The sequence below is a fragment of the Muntiacus reevesi genome, chromosome 9 (assembly GCF_963930625.1).
Source record: "Muntiacus reevesi chromosome 9, mMunRee1.1, whole genome shotgun sequence".
Taxonomy (NCBI): domain Eukaryota; kingdom Metazoa; phylum Chordata; class Mammalia; order Artiodactyla; family Cervidae; genus Muntiacus; species Muntiacus reevesi.
Genome location: NC_089257.1, coordinates 45,765,969 through 45,781,605, shown reverse-complemented (window position 1 = coordinate 45,781,605; position 15,637 = coordinate 45,765,969). Strand labels below are relative to the sequence as shown.

Genomic DNA, 15,637 nt, shown 5'->3' with positions numbered 1-15,637 from the left:
GATATTTTCAAAACAAATATAAAAAAAAATTTTGATGAAAATGTATGCTTCACATCGGAAAATGACTTCATACTAACAGAGATTATTTTATGAGTCTCATTCCCAGGAAAGACTGATTTATAACTTGTACTGGTCTCCTCTTCAATGCCATAGTCATTTATTTGCGATGTTGTCATAGAAGACTTCCTGCCTCTCAGAGCTCTTAGTCATGCTGGGGAGAAACGTCACTCTGGTGAGGGAGTTCATCCTGGTGGGCTTCCCCACCGCCCCCTGGCTGCAGGTCCTGCTCTTCTCCCTCTTCCTTGTGGTCTACTTGTTGGTGGTAATGGAGAATCTTGTCATCATGCTCACTGTCTGGGTCACTGGCTCCCTCCATAAGCCCATGTACTATTTCCTGAGTAGCCTGTCCTTCCTGGAGGTCTGGTATGTCTCTGTCACAGTCCCCAAGATGCTGGATGGATTCCTGCTGCAGAGACGGCGCATCTCTTTCACAGGCTGCATGACCCAGCTGTACTTCTTTGTCTCACTTGCCTGCACGGAGTGTGTACTTCTGGCAACCATGGCCTATGACCGCTATGTGGCCATCTGCCACCCTCTCAGATACCCGGTCATCATGACCACAGGTTATTGTGTGCAGCTGATGGCTTTTTCCTATATGAGTGGTTTTATGGTCTCTGTAATCAAGGTCTATTTCATTTCACGTGTTGCCTTTTGTGGCTCCAATGTCATGAACCACTTTTTCTGTGACATCTCACCAATCCTCAAACTGGCCTGCAAAGACATGTCCACAGCGGAGCTAGTGGACTTTGCTTTGGCTATTGTCATTCTTGTCTTCCCTCTCACCACTACCATCCTCTCCTATGTCTACATTGTCTCCACCATTCTGCGTATACCCTCCACCCAGGGAAGGAAGAAGGCCTTCTCCACCTGCGCATCCCACCTCACAGTAGTCATAATTTATTACACAGCCATGATTTTTATGTATGTTCGGCCCAGAGCTATTGCTTCATTTAACTCCAACAAACTCATCTCAGCTGTGTATGCAGTCCTCACGCCCATGCTAAATCCATTCATCTACTGTCTGAGGAACCAGGAAGTCAAGAATGCTATCAAAAAGACAGTGGGTGTTGGCCAGCTGAGACCTGCTGCCTTGAGGAGGAGACTGATCCAGCAAGGAAGTCATTCTTGAGACACTTCCAATGGTTGTACACGCTTACTTGCTCTCTAGATCTAGATTCTTAAAGTAATCACAGCATTTGAAGACAGAAGAAATTAAAAACAGAAACAAAACACATTATTTACTGCTTTAATCTTTTGTTGATGTTGTTTAGTCACTCAATCTTGTCTCTTTGTGACCCATGGACTGCAGTAGTCCAGGCTTCCCTGTTCTTTGCCATGTCCTAGAGATGCTCAAACTCATATCCACTGAGTCGGTGATGCCATCAAATCATCTTGTCCTCTGTCATCCCCTTTTCCTCCTGCCTTCAATCTTTCTCAGCATCAGGGTCTTTTCTAATAAGCTGGCCCTTCATATAAGGTGGCTGATATTGGAGCTTCAGCTTCAGCATCAGTCCTTCTAATGTATATTTGGGATTGATTTCCTTTAGGACGGACTGGTTTGATCTCCTTGCAGTCCAAGGGAATCTCAAGAGTCTTCTCCAGCAGCACAGTTCAAAAGCATCAATTCTTTGTCATTCAGCTCTTTTTATGGTCCAAGTCTCACATCCATACATGACTACTGGAAAAACCGTAGCTTTGACCAGATGGACATTTGTCAGCAAAGTAACATCTCTGCTTTTTAATATGCTGTCTAGGTTTGTCATAGCTTTTCTTCCAAGGATCAAGTGTTTTCTAATTTTGTGGCTGCAGTCACCATATGCAATGATTTTGGAGCCGAAGAAGATAAAGTCTGTCACTGTTTCCATTGTTACCCCATATTTGCCGTGAAGTGATGGGACCAGATGCCATCATCTTAGTGTTTTGAATGTTGAGTTTTAAGCCAGCTTTTTCACTCTCCTCTTTCACTTTCAATAGAGGCTCTTTAGTTTCTCTTCACTTTCTGCAACAAGGGTGTTGTCATCCTCATATCTGAAGTTATTGATATTTTCCCCAGCAATCTTGACTCCAGTTTGTGCTATGTCCTGACTGGCATTTCACATGATGTACTCTGCATATAAATTAAATAGGTGACAATATACAGCCTTGATGTACCCCTTTCCTAATTTTGAACCAGTTGATTCTTCCATGTCCAGTTCTAACTCCTGCTTCTTGAACTGCATACAGATTTCTCAGGAGGCAGGTCAGGTGGTATGGTATTCCCATCACTTGAAGAATTTTCCACAGTTTGTTGTGATCCACACAGTCAAAGGCTTTAGCATAGTCAATGAAGCAGAAGTAGATGTTTTTCTGGAATTCTCTTTCTTTGTCTATAATTCAATGGATGTTGGCAATTTGATCTCTGATTCCTCTGCCTTTTGTAAATCCAGCTTGAACATCTGGAAGTTCTCAGTTCACATATTGTTGAAACCTGGCTTGGAGAATTTTGAGCATTACTTTGCTAGTGTGTGAAACAAGTGCAATTGTGTGGTAGTTTAAACATTTTTTGCCATAGCCCTTCTTTGGGATTGGGATGAAATCTGACCTTTTCCAATCCCGTGGCCACTGCTGAGTTTTCCATATTTGTTGGCACAATGAGTACAGCACTTTCACAGCATCATCTTTTAGGATTTGAAATAGCTCAGCTGGAATTCCATTACCTCTACTAGCTTTGTTCGTAGTGATGCTTCCTAAGTCCCACTTGACTTTGCATTCCAGGATGTCTAACTCTAGGTGAGTGATCACATCATTGTGATTATCTGGGTCATGAAGATCTTTTTTGTATAGTTCTTCTGTGTATTCTTGCCACCTCTTCTTAATATCTTCTGCTTCTCTTAGTTACACACCGTCTCTGTCTGTTGTTGTGCTCATCTTTGCATGAAATAATCCCTAGGTATCTCTAGTTATCTTGAAGAGATCTCTAGTCTTTTCCATTATATTGTTTTCTTTTATTTCTTTAAATTGTTCACTCAGGAAGGCTTTCTTATCTCTCCTTGCTATTCTTTGGAACTCTGCATTCATATGGGTATATCTTTCCTTTTCTCCTTTGCCTTTTGCTTTTCTTTTCTCAGCGATTTGTAAGGCCTCCTCAGTCATTTTGCCATTCTGTATTTCTCTTTCTTGGGGATGGTTTGGATCACCACCTGCTATACAATGTCATGAACCTCTGTCCCTAGTTTCAGGCACTCTATCAGAGCTAATATCTTGAATCTATTTGTCACTTTCACTGTATAATCTTTAATCTTTAAGTGTATTTAATATGCACTGTATATGACAATATATTCCTTGAAATGAGAGAGCAACAGTAAATATTAACATATGTAAACTGGTTTTATTAACCCTTTACATAAGATAATCTATTTTATTCTCAAAATGCCTCCATGAGTTAGTTATGATTAGATACTTGATTTTATATATCAGGAAAGTGAAGCATACACAGAGAGATTTAAATAAGTTACCTGAAATTGTGTACCTAATAAATATCAAAACCATTATTTGAACCCAAAGAATCTAGCTTTTAACAACTGTGTTAAGTAATATATGAGTCTGTGATCATAGCTCTTAGAGAGACTTTTGTTAACAACATTGGTGTCTCAATCAAGCAATTCAGTACATAAGATTTGTAAATGTGATGAAAAGACATGGTGCTGTGGTAGTGATGGTGATGATGGTGCTCTTTGCAATTATATTGTGTTATTGATCAACTACCATTGATAATAATAATAATTTTGAGCATTTCTCAGTTCTCATCCATGTTTGAAAGTAAAAAAAGCAAAAGGGTTAGTCACTCAGTTGTGTCCAAATCTTTGTAACACCATGGACTGTGGCCCACCAGGCTCCTCTGTGCATGGAATTCTCCAGGCAAGAATACTGGAGTAGGTAACTATTCCTTTCTCCAGAGGATCTTCCTGACCCAGGGATTGAACCCAGGTCTCCTGCATTGCAAGCAAATTCTTTACTGTCTGAACTACCAGGAAAACACTTCAAGGACTATAAGAGCTTATTTCTTATTACAGGAATGGGATCAGTAGTTCACAAGAGATGAAAGAATCAGTATTAACATAATTTCTGCAATTGATATGTATTTCTTGAGACACTCCCTTTTGGGCTTTTGGATTCTTGTGACCTTTCATGCTATATATGACTATTATAAGCAAACTAAGAGAATAGCATCACAACAGTATATGCTTTAGCTGAAACCCTCAATACATCAATATAACATGTTCTTACATACAATAGGTAAAAACAAATACAAATTTTCTAAGGCAAATGCAAGTGTTATATATCATTATGGGACCTGCTGACTAGATAAGAAAATATAGAATACCAAGAAGAATTCTACAAAATTGATCAAGCTGAGGTTAAAATATGAAAATAATAATCAGAAAAGGCTATTATGACTCCACATTTTGTTCACTTAAAGTTGGAGTCTAAAATTTGTCTCCTAGTTTTGATCTAAGCCCCCTGAATATATTATTCAACACTCCTGTATTAATCTTTCTTATCTATTGCTTTTGAAATGTTACTCTACTATTTATTAATTTTTAATTTGAATTAAATAGTATCTACTCATTCTAGTCTTTTTTAAAACTTTTTATTTTATACTGGAGTATAGTTGATTAATATAGTGCTAGCCTCAGATGTGCAGCAAAGAGATACAGCCACACACGTACATGTATCCATTCTTTCACAAGCTCCCTTCCCATCTAGTTTGCCACATAATATTGAACAGAGTTCCCTGTGCATTTATTTATTATTTTAGAATCACTGTACCATTCATGAAGCTCAATAATGTCTGACAATTTTGCCACTTAAACCAAATCAGCCTTATTTTTACTGATCTCCAATATGAAACATTCATTCTGATATTAGTCCCTGCAGCACACTCAGTAACTACAATATACTCATCTTTCTTAACTTCATTCATTCATTATTTCTTGTGCCCCTATTTCTTGCCAAGTTCTGTGATAGACTACAGTGGACAACTACCAAAAAAACACAGAGTCTTCCTCCTAATAGTTCAGAGATGAGTGAGGAAAATAAAGGCACGATTGCCTCCAGTGTTAAGTGTGATGATATGAATACAGGATTCCTTGGAAACAAATAATAGTTAGACCTAGGATGATCACAAAAAATGTTCCAGTAGAAGTAGAATTTAGGCTACACTTGCAGGAATTAGATAGATGAAAATGGTGGACAGTAATAAAGAGCAGGGCTTTTAAAGATAGAAAAGGGCAAGAGTCAAGAGAGATACCAGCCCCCTAAAAAACCTGAAAGATGACTAATACAGAGTGACATAATGAAGAAAGGGGTCACAAGAAGAAGTAGATTCATGTTCACCAACCCAAGTCTTACTAATTTGTGAATTCCTCTCACCGTATAGGTTTGTGGACATACAGTAAGTTCCGCAGAGGTGTTTTCAGTCTCTGCAAGCACTAGATCTTCAGCTTGCTGCGTTTTTTCAGGTAAATGCAGCCACTTACACCGTGAGGCAGGGACGAGGGGCGTTGTCTGTCAACATTCAGCCCCGACCACAGCACGTCTTCATTTTGAATCGCAGACGGCAGTTTGTGCTTGACTCTGAGCATATTGTGAGTTTCTCTAGCGCAGAAATTAACCACATTCATCGTTGAAGCTATAATACCAGCCTCACCACCTGACACCGTAGATAGATACTTGACTGTCTGTTTCCCAAGTTTAAGCTAGTTTACTGCATAGAACTGCTGTTTTCCCTTTTCCCCTTTTAGGTTGCATTTCTTGTCTTATCACAGTAAATTAGACTATAAGATCTGTAGAAGAATTTCTCCAATATATTTTCAAAGTTGCTTCTATTTCACACACTCAGGTTTACTATCTTCTAATAAATAGCATAATCAGGCTTTTAAAAGAGCCTCACTGGCAACTGGGTAAGTGGAAAAATATTGGGAAAGTACTTGATCTTGTGAGGCAAATATTCAGCTTCAGTCTACAGTATTAGCAGTAGTTAAATTTGTAGCTTTTTTGCAGCAAATTAGAATTTTGGTTTCTTTGAGCTTCAGTTTCCTCATCGGTTGAAAGTAGATCATGATATCTACTTCCAAAGTTGATATGAAGGTTAAATGAAAATGGATACACGTGAAGGCACCTGGTACAGTATTTGGCACACACTACTCTACATCATCCGACAGAACCCAAGGCACAGGGCTGCTCATAGTGTCTTTTTTTTTTTTTTTTAATTTTATTTTATTAGTTGGAGGCCAATTACTTCACAACATTTCAGTGGGTTTTGACATACATTGACACGAATCAGCCATAGAGTTATACGTATTCCCCATCCCGATCCCCCCTCCCACCTCCCTCTCCACCCGACTCCTCTGTGTCTTTAAAACTCACCTGGACTGCAAGTCATCTATGACGGCTTTTCTGTTTCTTCCAACTTCCCGCTTGTGCTGACTTGTCTCCATACCTATCAGGAAGAAATGACTCTAGTGTGTAACTTGTGTTCACAGTGACAATATCTTGGTTGTAACACTTTTTAGACTCTATCTTATACTGATAATGATTCAAATATACATCTTATTTAAAACACTAGATTATAAGTTTCTTTATATCTCACAGTTACTAAAAGCTATTATCATGCATTCAGTGATCAATAGATATATGAGGAATAAATTCCTGTCTGAATGTCAGACTTCCAACTGATAGCCACAGTGCCCATAACTTCCACATTTTTTGGCATTACTTCCACGTTAGTTCCAATTTTTAAACATTCTGTTCTCTCCAACTCCTCTAATTTTTAGATTGAAGCAAACATCATGTCTTTCTTCATACTCATTGCAATATTTTCTAACATGTTAAGGCTGGAAAGCTTACAATTACAGACCTCAGGTTTTCATTAATATTTAGCTTCCTGTATGATGCATTTATATAATACTTTGATTCTCACATAAATCATAGGCAGAAGGAGTCAGTGTGGGGGACATTCATTTAGCTGGTGTGGCTTATGGCCAAAGTTCTGCAGGCAACAGATTTGGTTCATGAGCCACAGAGAGGAAGCAGCAGCAACAGCAACAGTTTTCTGTATTGTGTCTGAGACAAGGTGGTTGTGGAGGCTCAAAGTTGTTTCTGGGGTTCATCCTAAACTCCTGAACTCCAGTCTTCTCAATGACTTTACAATAATCAAATTCTCTTTCTGCTTAAGCTACCAAAGATAAATTTGATTACCTGTAACACAACATTGACTGACACAATCACTCCGTGGGGAAATTTTTATTTATTATGAACCTTCATTTTCTTGTTTGGAAATTGGGAATATTAGTAACATTTTATAGAGTTGTTCAAAGCGTTAAATTAGATAACACATATGTGAAGTCTTTAGAACATAGCGGGAGCACACAGATTATTAATATTGGCTTCTACAGAGAGTTATTGCTTTTTTGTATTAACAGATGTCTGTACAACCCTACTGATAGCAGTCCTCGCACTTTAAAAATAGAGATGTCCTTAATCATTTGATTAACTGGGGTGTTTCAGGTTAAAAGAATTAAAATTTAGAATAATTCAAAAATTTATGGCTTGAGAGACTGAATGGATAACTTTACTATTTCCTGAAGTATCTGGAATTATCCTAGAACTCCAGTGTTTCAGCTATTGATAAGTCTGAATCAGTAAATCTGATGACTATTGAGAAGCAGAATTCTTTTTAAGCATACATGTAAAAATATGACATAAACCCCTATACTAAGTGAATAATATAAACACAGTAGTAAGTATTTTTGGAGAAGGCAATGACACCCCACTCCAGTACTCTTACCTGGACAATCCTATGGACAGAGGAACCTGGTAGGCTGCGGTCCATGAGGTCACTAAGAGTTGGACACGACTGAGCGACTTCACTTTCACGCATTGGAGAAGGAAATGGCAACCAACTCCAGTGTCCTTGCCTGGAGAATCCCAGGAATGAGGGAGCCTGGTGGGCTGACGTCTACGGGGTCGCACAGAGTCGGACACAACTGAAGTGAGTTAGCAGTAGCAGTAAGTATTTTCCTACTGGATTTTATAATTATTTCACCTAGTTTCATTTTTACTAAAGGGTATTAATAAATTGATATACTATTTAAACTTTCTCTTTGTTTTTATAAAAATAAAAATTTAAAAATTTCTCTTTGTTGTGGTTCATGAATTTTAGCCCAGAAAATATGATCCCATGAATGCTTTATAGATGACACCAAAATTCTACCTATCAATATATTTATGTTTGTTAATCTTATCTCTAATAGAAAAGCATTTAACAGGAAGTTGAGAAAATCTCCATATATCGGACAGTAACTGTCATCTGCTGTCACAACACTTGCCGTTTTCAAAGAGAGAAATATACAGAGGGGATATAGAGGGCAAAGACACATTCTATCACATGTTAGATCTGTGTCCTCAGTCTCCTAACTGGTGATCAGGCTGGACCAGATATGAAACATAAGCTCATTTTTTTTCTTTTTTAAAAAATATTTATTTACTTGACCATGCAGGTCTTAGTTGCAGCTCGTGGGATCTTCAATCTTCATTTGACACGAGGGATCATTTTTAGTTGTAGCATGGAGGATCTATAGTTGTATCATGCAAACTCTTAATTGAGGCATGTGAGATCTAGTTCCTTGACCAGGGATTGAACCCAGGTCCCCTACATTGGAATCTCAGAGTCTTAGAAACAGGACCACTAGGGAAGTTTCCATAAGGTCATTTCTTGTTTTACTGGTCTAACTCCTAGAGTTTGAACAGTCTACAGCAGTCTCCTTGTACTTTCTGTGTGTGTGTGTGTGTGTGTGCGTGCGTGCGCACGTGCAGTCTCTCAGTCATGTCCAACTCTCTGCGACCCCCCTGGACCGTAGCCTTCCAGGCTCCTCTGTCTGTGGAATTTTCCAGTCAAGAACTAAAGCCAAGACAAAAGAAGTTAAAAGTTAAAGAATCAAAATTACCTAATGGCTCAGTTGGTAAAGAATCCACGTACAGTGCAGGAGACCCCAGTTTGATTCCTGGGTCGGGAAGATCCTCTGGAGAAGGGATAGGCTACCCACTCCAGTATTCTTGGGCTTCCCTTGTGGCTCAGCTGGTAAAGAATCTGCCTACAATGTGAGAGACCTGGGTTCGATCCCTGAGTTGGGAAGATCCCATCAAGAAGGGAAAGGCTATCCGCTCCAGTATTCTGGCCTGGAAACTTCCACGAACTGTATAGTTCATGGGGTCACAAAGAGTCAGACATGACTGAGCAACTTAAAAAAAAAAATTGCTTTACTGACCAAAACTTGATTCCCTATCCCTGTGTGCAATTGTTTCTTTGATGCTCAGGGGTGGGGGAAGTGGAGGTGGAGATCTCTTGATCTCTTGAGTGGGGGAAGTGGAGATGGAGATCTCTTGATCTCTTGAGTGGGGGAATTGGAGGTGAAGAGAAAGTTCTCTTAGCGTGCTTAGCGTGTACTGTTAACACTACTAAACACTCTTTTGGGTATTTTGATCCTCTCACCAGCGCCCCCTTTGAATAATATTAATGTCTTAAAGTAATAGGTCGTGACTAGTAGTTACTTCCCAGACAACCAGAGAGTGGAAGAAAGCCAAGCTTTAGAACTAAGATTAGGATAAATTACCAGATTGATATTCCATAAAACTGTTACTATTCTGTTTCTCCAACTGATAATCACCCTGTCTAGTGACCCTAGGAGGTCACTAGGGAAATTTCTTTAACTTCTTCATCATTATTGCTCTTGAAAATCCTATAGCATTTGTGAACCAACTCCCCAAGGATGTGTCTTTTAAAGAACAGTTGCCTCTACTGAGCAGTTGGCTCATTGCATCCCGGAATTATCCAGCTCTGAATGAGGTCTGTGGGAAGAGTCAACATATAAAACCAGCCCAAGTTCAGTGGCAGAGAAACAGAACAAGGGCAAGAAGAGAGGAGTAGGAAGAGGCACACATTGAATAGATACAGAGAAAAAGCATATAATACAGAAAAAAATAATCTCTCCCACCTTGAGCTCTTACCAGCCAAAAGGGACCATCTAACAGGCCCAGAAGTAACTTTTGAATTTTGGACTTAAAAGTCTTGTCACATATACCTATTGAGTTGATTTTGCCTTTTCTTTGAGTAAATAGAAGAAAAAAATTTTCCATTTCTCTATAATCCATCTGGACCCCAGTATCTTTCCCAGGTGAGGAGAATTACAAAGTCATGGAGCTCTTGAGTTTCACAGAGAAGCAATTTTCAAGGATTCAGATTAGGTTATTCCAAAACGTCTCCTTTATTTCCTTTCCCTTCCCTATTTTCATTTTTATCCCCTAACTTCAAGTCCTTTCAGGTGAAGAGGAAAAGACTCACAGGGGTGGCACAGGTGATTTTCCAAACACCTCTCCACTGGTCAGCATACTGGACAACTGAACCAAGATCTCCAAGCTAGACTCGACCAAGATGACCTACTTCACTTGAGTTCCTAAAGCAAAAAAAGGAGTGCACCTTGGTGAGACATCTGATCTTAATAAACATCAATTTATTTGCTTATTTAGTGACAACCATGCTTCAGGAACTAAGCTAGACACCTAGAGATAAAAGGATGACCAAGCTGAAAATAGTATAAGATTGTTATTTTCAAGACATTCATAAATCTAGTAGTGGTGATAAGTAAGCAAAATGATACATGTTATCGTGATATGATGCTCTTTAGTTCAAAATGTTACAAAACCAGAGAGCTGGAGTGATGGGCAGGTGATAGCAAGGGGTGGTTAGGCATAGTTTGACAGGGATGATGAATCTGAGCAGGCATTTACCAGGTAGTAAGAGTTAGAATGAATTTCAGGTAGAAGATAGAGTATGTGCAACTGCATAGAGTCTTGAAGGAGGCTGTTGCACTAAAAATCACAAATTCTTCAGTGGAGTTTGAACATGGATTGCGTAGCTGAGAAAGAATATTAAGAATGTGGGGGTCAGATCCTGAGGCATTTGCTATGCAATGTAAGGAGTTCAGTTGTACAGTATGGTCACTGAAGGATTTGAACTGGAGAATCACTTGTTTATGTTTATATTTTAGTAAGATCACTCAGTCTGGAGGCAGGATACTATTTAGTATCTATATGTGTTGTCTTATACAGGCAACAGCCCCTATATGTTCCCAGTCCTTTGGAGTGCAAGCCCACTCTATCTTTTCTGAAACTTAAACTTTTTATTTTCCTTTCCATCTACCTTCCCTCTGAATTGCACAAACCACCTCCCTCTATTTACAATATTCCTCTCGTTCTCATATAACTTCCTCTTCCTTCTTGAGAAAATCTTTTTCCCATCTGCAGTATCTTCTAAGTAATACACATCAATCCATTTCTTTGATTCAGTAGGTGAGTCTATCCTCCTTTCTGAGCCAACGTTCTTTTCCTAATAAAGACTTTCAGCTAGGAAATGGTGACTCAGTGAAACAGGTCAAGTCAGTGGCTGGGTTAGAGGTCAATATAGAGTGGGGAGAGGTCACACTGATGTAGATACATAGAAGGGTCAATGAGGGTTGGGGGAAAGATCATTATGAGTATTAGGATGTCTGGAATGTTACATGGACTTAGGAGGCATGTTACTCAAGAAAAGAAAATTAGACAAACCAGATTTTGGAACTTTAGACTGATCTCCAAAGGCTCAGATGGAGTGTGAAGTCTAAATTCAAAAGTGAGGAATTTGTTCAAGAAAGACTTGATTGAAAAGGAAATTGATGTCAGTATGGTCAAGACCAGGGATCAGGAGAATGGGTGGTACAGAAAGGGGGAAAGAGTAGACTAAGGATGCACAAAATTGGGGACATTAACTGGGAGTGTGGCAGTGGGAAGAGAGGAGGGAAACAATAATTAAAGAAAGAAGAATGCTGCATAGAAGAAAGAGTATAGACTTTGGAGACCTACAGTGTTAGGTTATAATTCCATCTCTACCACTTTTTACTTGTATGAATTTAGACAAGTTATTTACCTAGTATCTGTCATGGGGAACCAACAATATCTATTAGGTTGTTGTGAGAATTGAGTGAGATGAAGTATAGGAAAGACTGAGTACAAATTCTGCCATATAATATACACCCAGTAATCAGTGAATATTTTTATTATTGGACAAGTTATTCAGGCAAAGACAGGGATGAGGAGTGAAGATGATAAAGGCCAAGTAGGAAAACTATATGAGCATTCAGCAGGTAAAAAGTATAGGACAGTAGGTTCATGTGGGACTCATGTTTGCTCAGAATGATGGGTGTATGCAGAGATCTTGATCATGCCAGAGACAATACTGTACTGACTCAAAGTTTTAAGAATAAAAAGTGGACAAAACCCACTGAAATGTTGTGAAGTAATTATCCTCCAACTAATAAAAAAAAAAAAATTAAAAAAAAAAAGAATAAAAAGTGGACCTTAAAAATCAAGGGAGTGCATAGACTTAGAGATTATCATGATAAGTGAAGTAAGCCAGACAAAGAAAGATAAATATGATATTGTTTATATGTGGAATCTAAGAAAAAAAGAATGATGCAAATGACCTTATATATACAACAGAAATAGAGTCACAGACATAGAAAATAAATTTATGGTTACCAAAGGGGGAAGGGCAGTAAAGAATTAATTAGGAGTTTGGGATTAACATATACACATTACTATATGTAAAATAGATAACAAACAAAGATCTACTGCACAGCACAGGAAACTATACTCAATATTTTGTAATAACCTATAAAGGGAAATAATCTGAAAAATAGATATATTTGTATATATAATTGAATTCTTTTGCTGTAGAGTGAATTAACAACTTGAATCGACCATAACACTGAAAATCTACTGTACTTCAACAATGAAAAAAATAAACTTTTACTATCTTTTGAAGAAAATCAAGAGGGTTCAGGCCAACGTTAGAGAATATGTAAATGGAACTCATTTTGTTTTCCATATGATGTCGGTGAGACAGGAGGTACTCTGTCAGAAACAAGGAAAAATACTGCATGACACCCCTCATACGCAGAATCTAAAAAAAATGGATACAAATGAACATATTTACAAAGGAGAAACAGACTCACAGAGAACAAACTTATGGTTACCGGGGGGAATGCTGTGGGGAAGGGATAGCTAGGGAGTTTGGGATGGACATGTACACATTGCTATATTTAAAATGGGTAACCAACAGAACCTACTGTATACAGCACAGGGAACTCTGCTCAATGTTATGTGGCAGCCTGGATGGGAGGAGAGTTTAGGAGAGAATAGATACATCTATATGTATGACTGAGTCCCTTCACTGTCCACATGAAACTTATCAGAACATTGTCAATCAGTTGCATTCAAATATAAAATAAAACATTTTTAAAAAGAGGTACTCTGTCAGATGTGATAGGACTCAGTGTATCAGAAATGGGGAGAACTAGTAGAAAGGTATAGGAAACAGTGAGGAGTAACTGTATATAACCTCATCTTCCAGCCTTGTCTGGATCCATTTCTTTCTTCCAGGCTATCAATGCTTTCTAGTTAAAATGCAAATCATCCCATCACCAGCGTTTTAATGCTTTATTCTGTGCCTTTGCATTTGCTTTTTGCTCTCTTTGATATTTCTCCTTCTCTTCAAAACTCTACGATATTTCATTTCAGTTAAAATGGCACTTTTTAATGACATCTTTCTGGGTTCTTTTAACAAAGAATTGTTCTACGCTGGATTCCTAACACTCAGTATCCTATCACCATGCGTACTGCATTATACTCTGATTTTCTGACCCCTTCTCTGTCCCCTTTACTAGACTGCTCCAATGTCTATTTATCTTGGTGTTCTCAGTGCATGGACCTACTTGACCCACAGTAGAGTTAAACGTGTGGGGACTAGGGTGAGCAGATTGAGAAACTAAGCAGCCTTTTTAAAAGGGAAAAACCTGCATATTACCAGGGAGGTAGTAACAGTAGAAAGTAAAGGTAAGGAAAAAAAGGGCTTGATGGATGGTACAGTGTTCTGAAGCAGATACAAAAACATCAGCAGAAAAGAAGGATTATGTTTAGGAAGAAGAATAACTGATTGACCATTCTTAAAAGTTGTCAGAAATGGCTCAGATAAGAACCTGCTAGAAGAGTTCTTAAAACATCAGTAAGATTAGGTCAGTCAACTGCTCAGAACTTTCCAAAGTGGCTCCAATCCACATAGAATAAAGACTAACATGATTACAACTGCTTGAAAAGCCCATGGTGACCTGCTCATCATCACCTGTCCTTACTTCTCTGACTTCATTTCTCCCACTCACTCTACTCCAACCATACTAGATCTATTCTCTTTTTTTGGAAAACTATTTCATCAGACAGTCAGATGACTGTTAGCAGATGACTGCTCAATGAGGCTTACCCTGACCATCCTGTATAAAACATGAACCTGCTACACTGTCACACACTTTTAATTTTACTTACTTTGCTGTGATTTTTCCATAGATTGTGTCAACTCCTACATTTATATCCATATGATAGGATTTCTGACAACAGCTTCCTGAAACATGAGATGTAGAACAGATGGAGGGACCAGTCTTAGATAAGAATTAAGGAAAGAATGAACAGAGATGTCAGAGTTTAGCATAATGATTTGGAAGTGGAAAACAGAATAAGATATGCATTAATAGTCTTGTTAGTCTTTATAAGAGGAGAAATTGTCTGCTGAGAGTTGGAGGAGAGAGTGGAATGGCAGATGAGAGATCAAAACCAAGAAATCTTTGGGAAATGTGGAGAGTGAATCAATTTAAAACATAGTGTAGAATACCAGCCATTGTCTGTGGTTTAGATGAGCTACATGACTGTAAATTTATGTTGATATCATTTGTCCTCTTTTGTGATCTTTCTCCAGTAGGACTCATTTGCCCAGGTGCAGATAAAGCCTTATTGCTTTCTTTGAAGGCCACCGGGCTTCCTATCTTACTTGTGGCTGTAACACAGAGTACTGTAATGGCTTAAATTCTACCTTTTCATCTTCATATTTTCAAAATGCCATATGGGACCAAGTCACCAATGAGCGTGATGTAGATCTTTATCTTATGTGCTTAGTCACTCAGTCTGTCCGACTCTTTGTGACCCGTGGATTGTAACCATCAGGCATCTCTCTCTGTGGGATTTCCCAGGTAAGAATACTAGAGTGGGTAACCATTCCCTTCTCCAGGGGATCTTCCCCATCCAGGAATAAACCCTGGTCTCCTGCATTGCAGGCAGATTCTTTACCATCTGAGCTACCAAGGAAGCCTAGATCTTTATCTTAACCACTAACAATTCTATAAATTGTCTGCATCCATAATTTGTTGAATTTTTTAGCATTATAATCTTATTTTAAGGGAATCAAAGTTTGGTAACTTGAAGTTTGCATCAGATTATAAAGTTAATAAGAGAGAAATCATGGACTAGAATTCAGGTCTTCCAATTATTTGTCCCACTCTTCAGCAGTTTCCCTAATGCTGTAGTACCTTCTGAATATTGGACTTTCTTTTGTCCACTTTGAGTCTCTTGTTGTATTACTCTTTTGTGTTCTGTTATTCCTGAAATATCAGACACAAGT

The 15,637-nt window shown here is 38.5% G+C and overlaps 1 protein-coding gene across 1 annotated transcript; it reads left to right on the top strand.

Annotated features, from left to right (window-relative positions):
- Positions 1-208: 208 nt before the first annotated feature.
- On the top strand, positions 209-4,496 carry LOC136175912 (olfactory receptor 6B9-like). The gene is made up of 2 exons (XM_065946098.1): positions 209-1,147; positions 4,419-4,496. Exons 1-2 carry the CDS (start codon positions 209-211, stop codon positions 4,494-4,496), a joined length of 1,017 nt encoding a protein of 338 aa, XP_065802170.1.
- Positions 4,497-15,637: the final 11,141 nt, after the last annotated feature.

Excerpts from the sequence above, each read along its gene's own strand:
- LOC136175912 (XM_065946098.1), top strand. The coding sequence starts at position 209 with ATGCTGGGGAGAAACGTCACTCTGGTGAGGGAGTTCATCCTGGTGGGC. Across the intron at positions 1,148-4,418 it reads TTGGCCAGCTGAGACCTGCT|AATACCAAGAAGAATTCTAC; the intron begins GCCTTGAGGAGG and ends AAGAAAATATAG.